The 16,039-nt window shown below is 42.3% G+C and overlaps 1 protein-coding gene across 2 annotated transcripts in view; it reads right to left on the bottom strand.

The window, feature by feature from the left end:
- GK (glycerol kinase) overlaps window positions 1-14,234 on the bottom strand; it is a 46,642-nt gene extending 32,408 nt beyond the window's left edge. For both annotated transcript variants that reach the window (XM_077816972.1, XM_077816981.1), the window contains exons 1-8: window positions 14,071-14,234; window positions 5,100-5,173; window positions 4,210-4,316; window positions 3,615-3,692; window positions 2,548-2,627; window positions 1,603-1,740; window positions 925-1,034; window positions 183-249 (exon numbers count right to left, since the gene is read on the bottom strand). In XM_077816972.1, the coding sequence (XP_077673098.1) occupies window positions 183-249; window positions 925-1,034; window positions 1,603-1,740; window positions 2,548-2,627; window positions 3,615-3,692; window positions 4,210-4,316; window positions 5,100-5,173; window positions 14,071-14,148 (732 nt within the window). In that variant the 5' untranslated portion in view covers window positions 14,149-14,234. The remainder of the gene's footprint in view (window positions 1-182; window positions 250-924; window positions 1,035-1,602; window positions 1,741-2,547; window positions 2,628-3,614; window positions 3,693-4,209; window positions 4,317-5,099; window positions 5,174-14,070) is intronic.
- Between the last annotated feature and the right edge of the window lie 1,805 nt (window positions 14,235-16,039).

Below are 16,039 nucleotides of genomic sequence, written 5' to 3'. Positions count from 1 at the left end.
ATCTTAATTTGACATACATACTATTAAAAAGGCTAACAGATGCTGACATTGGATTCATACCGTTTGATAAAGCAACCCACGTTGTTCTAGAAAACTAGAGAGCCATTAGCTTGCTTTTAATCAGCGTAAAGTCTTTCAATCCACCCCCCTGCCCCAATAGTTATATCTTTGAGAAAACATACCATCAAACCATAAATCTCAGAGGAACTCCGCACTTTTGGAAGTATTTCCATAGGAACATCAAAAAAACTGAAAAAAAAAAAATATTTTGCATTTAGTTATGCTAGGGAAATTATTTTTACATTTTCTACTTTGAGACAAATTAAACATAATATAAAGGGAACTTTGATGGCCATATCTTAGATCATGACCTAATGTCTTTCCTAGTAAGATGTGGGAGGGCATTGGAATGTTTGAGTTATGAAGCAATATTTGCTTTGTTGAGCATTTTATGGACAGATCCAACTCCATTTTTACATTTGGAAAATCATTCCTATTTTGAAATAAAATAAAGTGAATACATGCTGGGGTATCAAAGAATTTAAGTTTAAATTTAAAGCAATGAGACTACCATTTTGCACTATACTTGTGAAACGTGCTGAAGGAGTAGTTGGGTAACTCAGAAATTAAAGGGAAACTATTAATATTTAAATCACTTCTGTGTACCAGGTTTTCAATCTAGAAAGACACTAAGATCTGGCCTTTTCATTAATCCAAACAGTAGTTATGTAGCTATTTAGAGAGAATAAACCCTAATTGTTATATCCATAATAAATGCAACTAATTGCTCTTCTTGGTCACAAATGTGACCAGACAAGCATTGATGGAAGATTCTTATTTTGAAAAGCACAATTAGTGTCTGTCTTTACACATCATTGACTAATACAGCTATTTCAACAGATTTAAAGGAAAAATTAGACTTACTGGCAGAGTTCAGAATCCCACTCCAAGGAATGAATGTTGAACAACATCGTTCTACTGGCATTGGTGATATCTGTACAATGAACACCTCCATTCTTCCCACCCGTCAAACTCTGGAAAAAGCAACCAAGAAGATTAGTAAAAAATAATAAAAAAAATTAGTCAACAGTTCAAACAAAATAATCCAGTTACTAGCCCACCAGTAACTGGTGAAAGTTTGAAAAGCCACAGTTTAATAGTCGGTTTTATAGTTAGTAAGAATGAAATCAATAAAGTATTTTGAGAAATAGAAATAGTATTTTTGCACCCCTGAGATAAGTCGGAACTTTGATATCTTTGCAATACGTGAATGAAGAGCAAGACCAGGATATCCATAATGGACAGAATATATAATGCATGTACACAAAACGGGGATTATGAAAGGTTACCAGTCTAAATTTTATGTAAGTTTTAATTTTCCCTCCACCCATATATTCTAAGGCAGCAGATTTTTTTTTTTTTTTTTTTTTTACACATTTCTTTTTTAAACGTTGCTTGTAGCCACACAAGTTCCACAACAGATATAGTTCTGGTTATGTGACCTCCAGAGAATTCCTTTATCAACAGTTGGTATAGAGGTGTACAATGAAAATCTGTTGTACAAAAAACTTTTTTTTTAAAAAAGAACCCCCATACACATACCCATATAAGCCATGAATCAATAGTACCAAACATAGCTCGCCCATCACGAACAGCTTGCCTGATCTCTTCCACGTTGTCTAGGAGCCATCGAAGTTTCACTGCACTGAAATACGTGCTAAGCGGAAGGCCAGTCCTAGTCTGCAAGAGTGAGGGTCATTTAGGACATGCCATGAGCTAATCCCCTCCAGTGACTACTGTACTTGTCTATGAAGTTAGGGAAAGAGAAAGGAAACTCAAGATTCTTTATTTAAACCTTATTTTTCTTCTTTTTTAAAAAAAGACCAAGCATTCCCAATACTGTAAAACCCTCACACATCAAAGCCAAAGACCAACATGCCTATGAACAACGATCACAACAACTGATCAGTTTACGGTTCAAAGACCTTTCACGTGGCAACAAGATAAAGGCATATGCAGACATCGTATGCGATAGCTGCTTGGGGTAAGACAGCAAACAATGATGTTGCAATGAGCAACCTGACACTGAAAGGATGAACTTTCAGTTACATTTGTAGCTTTATAGCCAAGCAAGCTGATACGCTGGTTCACTGACCCACTTCTACCAAGTGTGGCTATAGAACAAAGAAGCTGGACATCATTTGGCCAGCATACAGCCACCAGGTTAAAAGCTGAATGTGAAAGGAAGATGGACTCTAGTGAAACTGCTTCTCAACTCTCAAATTAGCCATATTAAATTAATGCTATAAATTAAAAGTTACTCTAATAATTATTTAATATGACAAACGTAGGATGGGAAAGTGGGTTGAAGACCATATTAACTCCTATTCTAGTGGAAGCCCTAACTCTGAGTTTAGTGGGTTTAAGACAGGCATCTGGTACATAATGCCCAAGACTTCAAATAGAAAATCATTAACACACACAGAGACTATTTGGAAATCTTAATTTAAAGCATTACTAACTGGATATTCTAGAAAAATCCCTTACCTTAAAAAAGGATTTATTTTCCCCTGGAATTATTTTAAGAAGTCTCTCAACTGTTGGCTGGGTTCTCAGGTCAAGCCACACTACAAACCAAAATAGATCACACACACAAAACATTTACAATAATTCAACCACCATTTGCTATTTGTCATAGTCAAAGAACAGCAGAACTGTACAGCTTCTACTAAAAATTGCTGAAGTCCTTAATGTCAGGAAACTCACACTAAAATATTTTTAGTAAAGAAAAAATTGATAGGAAAGAAATATTCTTATGTATATTTCTGTATCATTGTAAAAAGGTAGAAGGGACAGGTAACCTCATTCTATTTGCAAGGCTAAGTGGTCTGTAACATCACAATATGACTTTCTACAAAGAGAGGCTACAAAGGATATACTTTGTGTTTCTCAGTCTATTCATGAACAATACAGAGGTCAAACAAGTGAGTGAGTAACCATACTTAATAGTTTGCCAGAAGACCAAGGCCACTCAACTAGAAAGCTTAAAGTACATACAGTAATAGGTTTATTTACTATTTCTCTGTGAATACTCAACTACAGTAGTAAACAGTGTTAAAGAATTACTGATGCTCAGTTTTACCTAAGATAAAGTCTTAAACGTCACACACTTGAACATTAAACACAAAAAGCTACTTGGAAGGAAGAACTTAAATCCCCTCTCTCAAAGCAATGCCAAGTTCAGGTTTCTGAAAGTTCTTAGGACCCTTCAATTCTACAGCAAAAGACAAGGCAGAACTTCAGACCTCTGACAAACACAAGCTGTCAACATTCTATTTTGCTGAAGCCTGATTAAAAGATTTATTAAGCTAAACTGTGATGTGATAGAATATTTAACTAGGATATTTTTCTGTGTAATTGCAGCATCAGTGGTTGCAAACATGCAATTTTTGGGAAAGGCCACCAAAAGTTGTCATTATTATTTGCAGGTTCTAACAAGATTCATATAGGATTTCTAAGAATCTGCAAGTAAAACTGCAGCAAGGCTGTACTGAAAGGAAGAGTATATAAACTTTAAGAAGCCATATACACCAGGCAGGCACTGTGATACGTACCAATAGCATCATATAGAGGTTCTCCAGTTGTCTTGTCCCAAACCACAGTTGTCTCTCTCTGATTGCTGACTCCAATAGCTGGAAAACAAACAAAGGAAGGGGGGAAAAGTACACATTAGAGATTTTTAGAGGGCAGGCAAGGAAGAAAAGGAAGTGAAAGGAAAATAAAAACCTTTTGGCTTATGCCTTTTACATTCTTGGAATACCACTTTTCTCTCATTTCAAAAAACTGAACTCTGCTCTACATCTCTTATTCTTCTGTTTAACTTTCACAAACAGACATGAACAAAGAAACTGAAGTTTTGTAACAGCAGGCACTGCAGTATAATGTGATCAGTATTTCATCCATTAGCTGCATAACCTCTTTGCAATCCCTGGGGAGAGAATTTTATTTGGTCTACTTGGCAAAACAATGCATGGCTAGTAAGTGTCAGCAATATCTTATTTCCCCAACATGCAGAGCTTTTTTTGACATGGGGCTAAATCCTACTTCCTTTCTAATCACTGGCTTCATTACTGGATGATCTGACCTTCCCCAGTCCCCAAAGCATGTTCTCAAAAGCAACTAGATACACATAAGAAACTGCAACAATACCTTTTATGTTGGTGATGTCTATGTTTAGCTGGTTCAATTTCTCACATGTTTTCTCCACACATTCATAAACAGATTGCAAGATTTCCTTTGGATCTTGCTCCACCCATCTTTAACAAATATTAGACAGCAATCAAAAAAGAACCAAAACATGAGGCAGATGTTACATTTATGGAGAGCTGCATATGAATTCTAAGAGCAGGCCATAAAGTCACATGTTCACAATATTAAAGAGTATCAAAAAGTTAACTCAGCTAGTTTTTCCCTCTAGTCAACTTGCTTTGATTCCATGTCAGAATGACCAACCTAATTCTGTATCATATAGAAAGTGTTTGTTTAATCAAGCAAAAGAATAGTTTGAATAGTCAGTCTGCATTTTTAGAGAAAAAGTCAATGTGGTATTTCAAAATCTTCTATAGATACATGTATACTGCCTCAGTACAGAGGGGGAAGAGTCTAGGGATAACACTTGGTGAACAGTGTACAGCAAGTTTAGAGCTACAGAATAAGTTGTGCAGACTCCATAGGTGAAGCTGGAGAATGTAAAGATAAGCAAGTCAGTCAAGAGAATAAATAGTTTCACCATTTTAAGAAAGCCTGGACAGTGGAAGAAAGAATGGGTGAGTGACTATTGCGAGGGTTGAACTTTCATAAACATTTTTAGGAATTAATAAGATTTCCATTAGGCCATACAAAGGAGGGAGTTTTTTGTCTTGTTTTTAAAAAAAAGATCTATTTAATTATTCTTTCCGACCACTCTAAAACATTAGCAACTGATTCCATATTCTTAACAGACTTCAAGTGTAATTATGCATACATAGATCCTATTAAATAGGCTTTTGCCACATTGAAAGGTAGACAGAAATGGAACAGAAGATATACAGAGATCATACCCTTCTTTAGGGAATTTCTGTTTTATTTCTACTTGATGGTGACTCAGGAGCTCTGCTGTTTTCGCATTAAAAACCTGCAAATAACAAGGATACAGATTAAATAAATTTATGCCTACAGGATTAAATAAACCATATATGAGGAGACAATAACAAAGTGAAGGTATGTTACATTTCCATTGAGCATAGGGTTGCCAACTTTCTAATCACACCAAACCGAACACCCTTGCCCTGCCCCTTCTTCAAGGCCTTGCCCCCTGCTCACTCCATCCCCCCCTCCCTCCGTTGCTCACTCTCCCCCCTCTCACTGGGCTGGGGTAGGGGCTTGGTGTGTGGGAGGAGGTGAGGGCTCTGGTTGGAGGTGCGGACTCTGGGGTTGGGCCAGAAATGAGGGATTCAGGGTGTGGGAGATGGCTCTGCGCTAGGGCCGAGGGGTTTGGAGTGCAGGAGGGGGCTCAGGGCTGAGGCAGGGGGTTGAGGTGCAGGCTCCAGCCGGGAGTGTGGGCTTTGGGATGGGGCTGGGGAACAGGGGTTTGGGGTGCAGGCTCCTGGAGGGACTTTGGGTGCAGGAGGAGGTTCCAACCTGGGGCAATGGGGTGGGGTGCAGTAAGGGCTATGGCTGGGGGTGTGGGCTCTGGGGTGGGGAGGAGTGGTTTGGGGTGCATAAGGGGGCGCAGGGAAGGGGGTTGCAGTGTGGGAGGAGGTGCAGGCTCCAGATGGGCAGTGCTTACCTCAGGCAGATCCTGGAAGCAGCCAGCATGTCCAACTCCTAGACGAAGGAGCTAGACAGCTCTACACACTGCCCGCACGCGCCACCCCTGCAGCTCCATTGGCTCTGTTTCTCAGGCAATGGGAGCTGGGGAGCCAGTGGTCGTAGTGAGGGCAGTGGGCGGAGCCCCCATGGCTGCCCTTGCATCTAGGGGCCAGACATGCTGGGTGCTTCCAGGAGCGGTGAAGAGCCAGGGCTGGTAGGGAGCCTGGCTTAGCCCCGCTGCATCGCCGACTGGACTTTTAATGGTGCTGACCCGAGCACCATTTTTGACCAGCTGTTCTGGTTGAAAACTGGACAACTGGCAACCCTAGTTGAGCAACCTAGGCCTGTGTATAAAATTACACCAAGTGACATTAGACGTTATAGCTACTTTCTTTATCCCCACCCATGCTTCCAAATCAAGTAGCTAGTCATGAAAGCGGTAAAGTGATTTCATTTCTGTACTGTCCAAAGTGATAAAATTGAGCTCAGAGACTCACTTCTGCTATGATGCCAGAGAACACTGCCAGTTGTTAACTTGCCCCTTGCCTAGTAGTTATGTGGCATGCACAGCTAGATTACACAAAATATACTATGGTTATCTCATCCTTCCTCTTCCCTCTATCTACGCATCTTCTGTTTCATCTACCTGTTCAGTCTTAGCATTAAGCTACACTAAACTCTTCAGGACAGGAAGGGACTGTCTATACTACATATTTGTACAGTGCCTGGCATCAGGACTCCTAGGTGCTATGACAATATAAATAATTTCTTCCTCAGTGCACCAATCCAGCTTCCATTAATGATTACAAGGGCTTGTGTGTGCACATCAAGAGGAAAGAGATACAAAGAATTAAAAAAAAAAAAAAAAAAAAAGTCAAAAGCCGAGTAACAAAACCATTTGCTAAGCATTTATTTCACTAAGATCAGACTACACCTTTTGGCATATTAGCAACATTCATACACACTCCCAAATGGAGGACAGCGTATTCCTGTCTTTCTTTCAGCTAAGAAGGATGCTGGCACAAATGGGTGAAGTCACTCAGACAGCTTAATGGCAGCACGTCAAGCCAGGCAAAGCTTTCACTCCCAAGCCAACAAGGGCTGAAGTAGTTGGAATGCAGCACGCTCATCCCCATTTTGCCAGCCTTGGTGTTGGTTCCCACATAACTATTTACCACCACTAGGACGCTGTCATCAACTGGGACAAATTCTCAATAGAAATCCTCCACCACTGCAATCAAATATCATCCCTACAGAGAACACCTGCCAGAATACTGACAGAGCACAACTGGGTAAGTGTTCCCTCTGGTCTCCTTAGATGCATTCAGTCTACTTCTAGCACCATCTCAACCAAAGCAGCAGACACTGTCTCTACCAGAGACAGAGAGATCAAAAACCTGAAGACAAATGAAAACAATCCATTCCTATATAGCAATCCTAACCTCCTAACACATGAAGCAAAACCAAAACATGCTTCAGACACCAGACCAATACTTAACAAAACAGAAAAAACAAGCCAGACTGACAAAATCTGTTCTGATATCAGTGATGCAGGTAAGCCAAAAATAAAACCAGGTTTTTGAGACAGTTCCTGTCCCTTCCCCCAATCAGTTTTCCTCCCCCACTGATTCAGATGATCTCAGGCAAGAGCAATCAAAAGTTCATTTTGGCCTGAATGTGCACTTAGCAGCCACATAAAACCTCTTACTACTTGACGTCTGCAGTCATTTTGCAATACACAGACTTATGTGCTCATTCAATTCCCAGCACACACACACACATTGAATTCCATTACAAAGTTTAGTCACCAAAGGTATAAATAAGAATGGAGAAGCAGCATAAACTAATGTGCCAAGAGTAAGTCAAAATCTTTCTATACAGAAGTGGAAGGTAACAGTGTGAGAGGACAAACTGGTCAGTTGTTTTAGTGCTGTATTTGTCATTTTGCTTACAGAGACTATGGACTTAGTACCCGTGACACTGTTTTGCTTCTCTTGATGCAATACATGGCATTAAATTAAGGCAGGGACTAACATGATATAAGGAAATAGCTTTGGAGCCATTTGCAATGTAGTAGGTTACTGTACAGCATGACATTAACATACACCTCTTGCAATGGTATATCGAAAAACAAAACAAAAACAAAGTCAAACACTGACACAATATATCCTGGGGCAAGACAGTTGCCAGCAAAACTTGAGCACTCCTCGGGGCTGCTTTGAGTTATAGCAGTCAGCCCAACGGTGCCAGTGACCATTGTGGCATGCATTACAGCTCTGCCTTCCTGACAGATGCCCTGCACTGGGATTCATGAGAGACCAACTATTATAACAGCCCAACAGAATGTCTGTGGTGAGGAAATTCTCCCCAACCCCTTGAGGGATTACTTACAGCCTCTACATGTAATTTCAGCTGGACAACAGGATAGAATAGTGTTGCCCAAAAAAAGAGACCAGATTTGGCTCAAGCTAACTGCTTCAGCCAGGAATAACTGACATGCAAACTAAGATTCAGTCACTTTGAACCTTTGGGTGACTAGGTCATAGATAAGATCAAACGGGCATTTAAAATGCTAGGTTTTGAGATAAAGTTGAGCCCCAGAGTTTGGAAAGTCAGGGGTTAGATTGTACAGGGGACAGTAACCACCATATGCAGAAAAGACTGCTGAATGCCCATCCTGCTATGGAACACCTGATAAAACACTAAATTATTGAAATGCCAATGTAACATCTGCCTGGTGAGTTCTGTAACATCTTTCAAACCAGGATTACAGACTATAACTGAGGAAGGAATTGGAGACAAGAGGAGGGATGTGACACAGGCTGAGCATTGGAAGGATGAGAGGGTGAATATTCCTTGCAGTGAATAAAGTTTAACGGTTTCTTGAATCTACCTATCACAGGGCAAGGGAAATCCTTCCCTGAGGAAGTTCCGGTGCAAAAAATTGCTAGTTTGATGATCCCTTGTTGACCTCTAAGATACTTTATATACCTCCGTGCTCTCTTGTATAGCATTGTCTATATGTAGTTTCTACTTTACTAACACTGAGATTTAATCACAAAAGTCTGGTTAAAGGTGTTGCAAAGCTCTCGTCATGTACAGGTAGTCTTACAACAAATTATTGAAAAATTAAACCAGCATTCTCCCTTAATCAATTTTATTGCATACATCTTTAATTGTATAGCTGTACAGTCAATGCTGCAACAAATTTAATGAAGTCATATTTACAAAAAAAATCTCTAAGGTGTGTCAAGCTATATGTTAGATATGCCATTTCTTTTGTTTTAATGTGATTCTCCCTGTTATTCTGAAAAAGTTTTGTTTTTAAGTTAAACCAGTTTTGTTGCTTTAAGTTGTGCCTTTTGCTGTTTGGCAAAGAAAACAAAACCCTCATAAAAACTTAATCATCAGCCTCTAAAAAGAGGTAGAAAAGGGTGTTTGAAGTCAAACAGCTAGGATTTTTGGTAAAAAGGGGAGGGACTAAAAAGTCCTCCCCCATAAACTATTGCTTCCAGGGCTGCCACTTGACAGACACAAAGAAAGTACCTACTGACAAAGAATGAAATAAGTTTAAGGGACAAAAGGTGACAGTCTGCAGTTGTGCTAAATTTTACTTTATTTTTCCTTTTCATAGAATCATAGAATATCAGGGTTGGAAGGGACCTCAGAAGGTCTTCTAGTCCAACCACCTGCTCAAAGCAGGACCAATCCCCAGCTAAATTATCCCAGCCAGGACTTCGTTAAGCTTGACCTTAAAAACCTCTAAAAAAAGAGATTCCACCACCTCCCTAGGTAACTCAGTCCAGTGCTTCCCCACCCTCCTAGTGAAAAAGTTTTTCCTAATATCCAACCTAAATCTCCCCCACAGCAACTTGAGACCATTACTCCTCGTTCTGTCATCTGCTACCACTGAGAACAGTCTAGATCCATCCTCTTTGGAACCCCCTTTCAGGTAGTTGAAAGCAGCTATCAAATCCCCCTCATTCTTCTCTTCCGCAGACTAAACAATCCCAGTTCCCTCAGCCTCTCCTCTTAAGTCATGCGTTCCAGTCCCCTAATCATTTTTGTTGCCCTCCGCTGGACTCTTTCCAATTTTTCCACATCCTTCTTGCAGCGTGGGGCCCAAAACTGGACACAGGACTCCAGGTGAGGCCTCACCAGTGCCAAATAGAGGGGAATGATCATGTCCCCCGATCTGCTGGCAATGCCCCTACGTATACAGCCCAAAATGCCACTGGCCTTCTTGGCAACAAGGGCACGCTGTTGACTCATATCCAGCTTCTCGTCCACTGTAATCCCTAGGTCCTTTTCTGCAGAACTGCTGCCGAGCCATTCAGTCCCTAGTCTGTAGCGGTGCATGGGATTCTTCCGTCCTAAGTGCAGGACTCTGCACTTGTCCTTGTTGAACCTCATCAGACTTCTTCTGGCCCAATCCTCTAATTGGTCTCTGTATCCTATCCCTACCCTCCAGCGTATCTATTACTCCTCCCAGTTTAGCGTCATCTGCAAACTTGCTGAGGGTGCAATCCACACCATCCTCCAGATCATTAATGAAGATATTGAACAAAACCGGCCCGAGGACTGACCCTAGTGGCACTCCACTTGATACCGGCTGCCAACTAGACATGGAGCCATTGATCATTACCCGTTGAGCCCGACAATCTAGCCAACTTTCTATCCACCTTATAGTCCATTCATCCAGCCCAAACTACTTTAACTTGCTGGAAAGAATACTGTGGGAGACTGTATCAAAAGCTTTGCTAAAGTAATTGTCAAGACGTATCACAAGGTACCATCTTAATCCATCTAGGAGCATTTGTTTTGTCTACCTGATTTTTCCACCCATGCTTTGAATATCTTTTAGTGGTATCCAGAAGGTTTAAATGCAATGTAGGATTCACACACATTCTTCTCACTCACCCAAGGGAGAGAATTGCACCACATTTTAACTCCATGACCATATCTTTACTCCTGACAATAGCAAATATCACTTGGAAGTTGCCTAAAATCACGTGGTCAGCGTAATAGTCACACCGCTGCTACAAGTGCTTCTGTATTAATAATAGGCATAAGCAAGGTAAGTAACTGTTGCCTCCTACTGAGATGGATGATGCAGACATAAAAAGAAAGAAAAACAGTTGGAAATGATAGGGAAAGACATACATGAAGATGAAAACAAGCATAGAAGCCAAGACATTAAGGTGGACAGGTAAGAAGAGGCTAGATCTAGTGAAAAAACAGACTAACAGAACACTAGATTTGTAACAGTAGACTGGTACATGAAACATTTCCCTTGTAAAATGGTATGTTCCCTCAGCAAGTCTCCCCCCCCCATTTAGTGTTATTTCTATTTTATGCATACACATTTTTTCTGAGCGAATGGGCAGTAGAGCGTAGGTCCCTCTATACTATTTTCACAATGTTGGTGTTTATGAGTTAACTCTCTGCTCACTGAGGTAAAAGGAGATCTCTTGACATTCAAGTTCATGGCACTTTTTATTTTTGTAATATTTCAATCACACCGCTATTTTAAGAAAACAGCTACATTTTGCAATTTTTTAAATTAAAAAAGAATTAGGAGTAGTTGCAGGTTCTACACCTGCACCTATATATTCCTGGAAATTTACAATCACACTTCTGTTTTTTAAAAATATTTTCCTCTTCTTTGTGTGTTTATAATACAACCAGAAGAGGAAACTAATCTCACAAGAGTGAATGATAGTCTGACTATATACAAAATGCTGTCAAAAGGAGACATTTAAAAACAAAACAGACTTTCTCCAATCCTTATAAAGTAACCTGACATGTTACATGTAACTAAAGTTGATTTAAAAAAAAAAGGGAATTTTGAAGTTGGGAAAGTCTCTTAAGTCTACTCAAAAGGAGCTTTTGCCAAATAAACTTACTGGTACAAATAAAGCAGATTAACACTTGAAATTAGGTTAAGTTTTTCCATATTTTCATTTTCCTAGTTGGCATTTGTAAGGTAGCTGCATGTATTGCCACCACAAGGGACAATCCTCAGCTGCAAGTCTAGAATTCCTTTCCATGCCCAGATTTTATTTTGTCATTTGACAATTCTATAAGGAAAAGGGCAAGGGGAAATAAATTTTCACATCGGTCAAGATGACACTCAATTCCAGACTAGTCTCCCTCTTCAGCAACTCATCTGCATGGAATAGATTCAATTTAGGAATTTTTTTTTGGCAACCTGCAAGAACAAGAATATTTCCCCCCCTCCAACCCCCCCCAGTTTGTATACTCTGTGCATTTGGCAGCACCTTGTATATAGTAAGTTTCAGTCTCTCTGTATGATTAGTTCCCACATTTTTTTTTAGCCTACTATGATCTCTAATAGTCCAACACTCTTCCACTCTGTTGATCAGAAACAAAACATTTATAGGCAATTTACATAATTTAAAACTCATTCCTACTCACAAAAATATGCTGAATCCACAATTTTTGCATAAGATCACCAGTGAGATTCAAGGGAAGCTCTGCATGCAGTGTGATGGTGGGAAGGCTGAATGAAGGTTTATATTATAACAGCACCCAAATGGCTGGGGCCTCCATTTTGCAATTAAACTAGGTTATTATTAAATAATCCATTAATTTATTTTTACAATTCCCTTCTCTACAATTTAGTTTCACTTTCTGCTCTGGGAAACAAGCTGATAATTAATTCTGGGAAATAAGCTGACAACCAATTCGGAAATCACCCTCACAAATAACTCACAATTTGGCTTTTTAAATAAAATAAGAAGAACCATTACTGGCCTTAAGCTTTGTGCACTAGCTTTCAGAGCAAATATATTTTAGTTAAGTTGTGGTGCATACCAGGGCCTTTAATTATCTTTATCATTTGAGGACCTATCGAAGACCTGTAGACTAAAGACTTACACATATGCTTAAACTTTATGCACTGTGAAAAGTCCATTTAAGTCACTAGAACTTCTCAGTGTGTAAAGCTAAGTGTGTGCTAAGTCTTCGCAGAATTAGGGCCTACCCATGGCATTAGCAGGAGTCATTATTCATACAGGCAGAAACAGGCTTCAGAGTGGCAGTGCAGTTGAGTCACTGTGCTATTTTACACTACACATCATCAGTAACTTTAAGGCAAGCCATGGGACCGGATTCTGTGCGGACACCTGGTTTACACATTTCACATCTACACGTGTTGGCTAGGTTCACAGTGGATGTAAGCCACTTCCAAATCAGAAAAGTAACATTTCGTAGGTGTCAGCAACAACACAAGGTGCAATGTAGCCGCAGAGAATCAGAGCCATGGGGAGAATCCTGCAGCCTCTGAACTCAGTGGTGAAACACCTAGTGGATTCAACGGTGCGCTGCACACTAAGCCCAGGTCCATGGGACCCAGAGCTGACGTGGTCTCACACGGCTAAAAACTGCCGTGTAGCCTTCAGGCTCAGGCTGGAGTCCAGACACTGAGACACCTCAAAAAGGGAGGGTCTCAGAGTACAGGCTCCAGTCCAAGCCTGAATGTCTACACTGCAATGTTTAGCCCCGAAGCCTACGAGTTTAAGTCAATTGACCCAAGCGCTATGGTGGTGTACCAGTGTTTCCAAACCCACGCTTGATCACCCATACAACATTGTGAACCTAGGTTTACAATTGCTAGACCCAGTTCTCACAGTGCTGCTAACTCGGCCATAGGGCACTACGTAGACCTTTCAGAGTAGGAGCCGTGTAAGTCTGTATCCGCGAAAAAGAAAAGGAGGACTTGTGGCACCTTAGTCCTCCTTTTCTTTTTACCTAGACCTTGTAACGCCGGCCTGCAAAGTGACAGGGCTTGGGCCCAATTCACAAGGGGACTCAGGCTCTGACCCACCCCTAAGCAGGCACCTGGGACTGCAGGTCCGAGTCAGAGTGATTTACGTGCAGATGGCAGGGAGGGCTTGCTGGTCTCTCCAAGGGAGGTCAAACCGGAGTCTGAGCCATGGCTCCGTGTGGATAAACCCAACGAGGCCCGGCTATCACGCCGCCTACCAGAGGTGCTGCTGGCCAGCTCCCCATGCCCACAGGCGGGGCGGTGGGTCTCCCTGGGGGCGGCCCCCGCCACGGGGCCAGAGGCGCACTGGACGCCGCAGCAGCAGCCGCGGGCAGAGCCAGGGGGCACCGGCCGGCCGCGGGCGGCCTCCCGTGCCAGGGCACCGCGCCGCCCCTGCAGCAGGCGGAGCCCGCGTGGGGCGGGTCACTCACCAGGAAGCGCGTGGAGCTGGTGCCCTGGTCGATCGAACCCACCAGCGGCCCCAGCACCACTCGGTGCGACGCAGCCATGGGAGCCGCTCGCGAGCCGCGCGTCTCCTAGGCGACCCTGGCCGCGGGCTGGAGGGCAGAACGCTCCCCGGCGTCTCCAGCGCCCTCTCTGCCTGCGTACGTAACCGGCGCGTGGCTCCACTCTCGGCTCCGGGGGCGGGGAGAGGGAAGGGGGCGCCGGCTGACACGCTGCGCCGCCCCGGCCAATCAGCGTGCGGGGCGCGGAGGGGGGGCGAGGCGCGGGCAACGGGGCAACGTTCGAGGCTGAGCCTGCGGCTGGAGGCGGTCACGTGTCGCAGGCGGGGCGCTGGCTCTGCGAATGGGTTGTCCGGGGGCTCTTGGTGGCAGAGCCCAGACGCGGGGAGTCAAATCGTGAACCCCGAGGGAAGGGAGAGGGAAAATGCAGGGAGTGTGCTATATTTCTCTCACTCCCTCAGCCGCTGCCCATTTCTGGCAAAGCAGCCCTCAGCCCTTTTTCTTCAACGAGCTGGGCTAACCTGGTTAGGTCTCACTCCAAGAAGACTTTCAAACAAACGTGCTCCCAGAGAAAGTTTTTCTCCCTTGCTGGTTGTGCTGAAGGAAGCTGATGCCATCCTTGCTCCCTCTTAATTTACTTTTCATGTGGATTCAGGTAGAAATGAAAGATACAAATGAACTTCCCTTGTCTCCGGCACTGCCTTGCTTGATTTACAATGGAAACGTTCTAGAATAAACTTATCAGCTACCTTCACAATGTGTTAAGACCATATTACCAGCATACCTACAAAACTCTTCATACACAACCCATTCACGTATCACACAATGATTTCCATGACAGGTGTCTCACCGGTTTTTATATGATATGATACCTTATATGATGCTGTTTGGCTAAATATTGTGACAACAGTTTGTTGGATGTGCCATTTGCCAGTTGGCATAAAGGGGCTCTTAGGGTCACAGGGATCAAGAACGTTTACTCCTGATGCTTTTAGAATTTGATATTTCAGATGAATAATTTGTATGGAGCTTTGAAATTCTCTAGCGCAGCTGTATTTGGCAGAGGGGATATGTAATGTTATGTTCTCAGCATACACAGAGAAGTTAGAGTATTTTATGTTTTTCTGGAAGGTTGCCACATAACATTACTTTCTTAGAATCCAGAACTCTAGCACAAAAGAACCAAAACCAGAGAGAGAGAGACAAAGCAGGCAGAAAGGCACAACTCAATGCAGGTTGATCTAGGCTGGCTTCTTTCAGGCTGATTCAGATCACATGCTTCCTTAGCCTGCAAACAGGACCAGGAAATCCCTTAAAAATTAAAGTGAGAGCTTTTAGTTTTAACAAAATTTTCAATACACCACAGCTAAAATCTGAGGAGGCGGAGAAAGTCTAGCCAAACATGGTGGTGCCCTGACAGTATCCGGAACAAAGTTATTTAAATAACCCCGCACATTTGTATTGTAATATAACACATCATACTTTTTGGAAGAAGTCCCCTCTTCAGCAGTCAGGTTGGCTCTCCACCTGTGATTCAGGGATCTCCTCGGTCTTTGGTACTGTCTCTGCTTTTCTTTTTAGAGGATTGAAGAGATCCTGGGTGTCTGGGTCAATCTCCTGCTATGTATCCTGGTTCATGTCCACGGGGGCATCCTCAGTGAAGTCCACAACATGCCAGTGTTTGATGGTGGCCTTCCTTTCAAAAATATAGCACAACTCCTCATAGTAGATACTGGCCATACAAGCTCTGCCAGAGGTCCTGTTATTGTCCCTGATATTTTTGTACCCTAGCAGAGCTCCTTTTCTTTGTTGCAGCAGTGGACCGAGTTCCAGGAGCAGATGCCTGAGGCAGAGCAGTTTAATTATAATGGGGATGTGTCCACACCTACCTTATTGTGGGAAAATATATTCCAAATGTGGTAACTTGCTTCCAAAG

This window comes from Eretmochelys imbricata, chromosome 1 (assembly GCF_965152235.1).
Source record: "Eretmochelys imbricata isolate rEreImb1 chromosome 1, rEreImb1.hap1, whole genome shotgun sequence".
Lineage (NCBI taxonomy): Eukaryota > Metazoa > Chordata > Testudines > Cheloniidae > Eretmochelys > Eretmochelys imbricata.
This window is presented reverse-complemented; position numbering and strand designations above follow the sequence as displayed.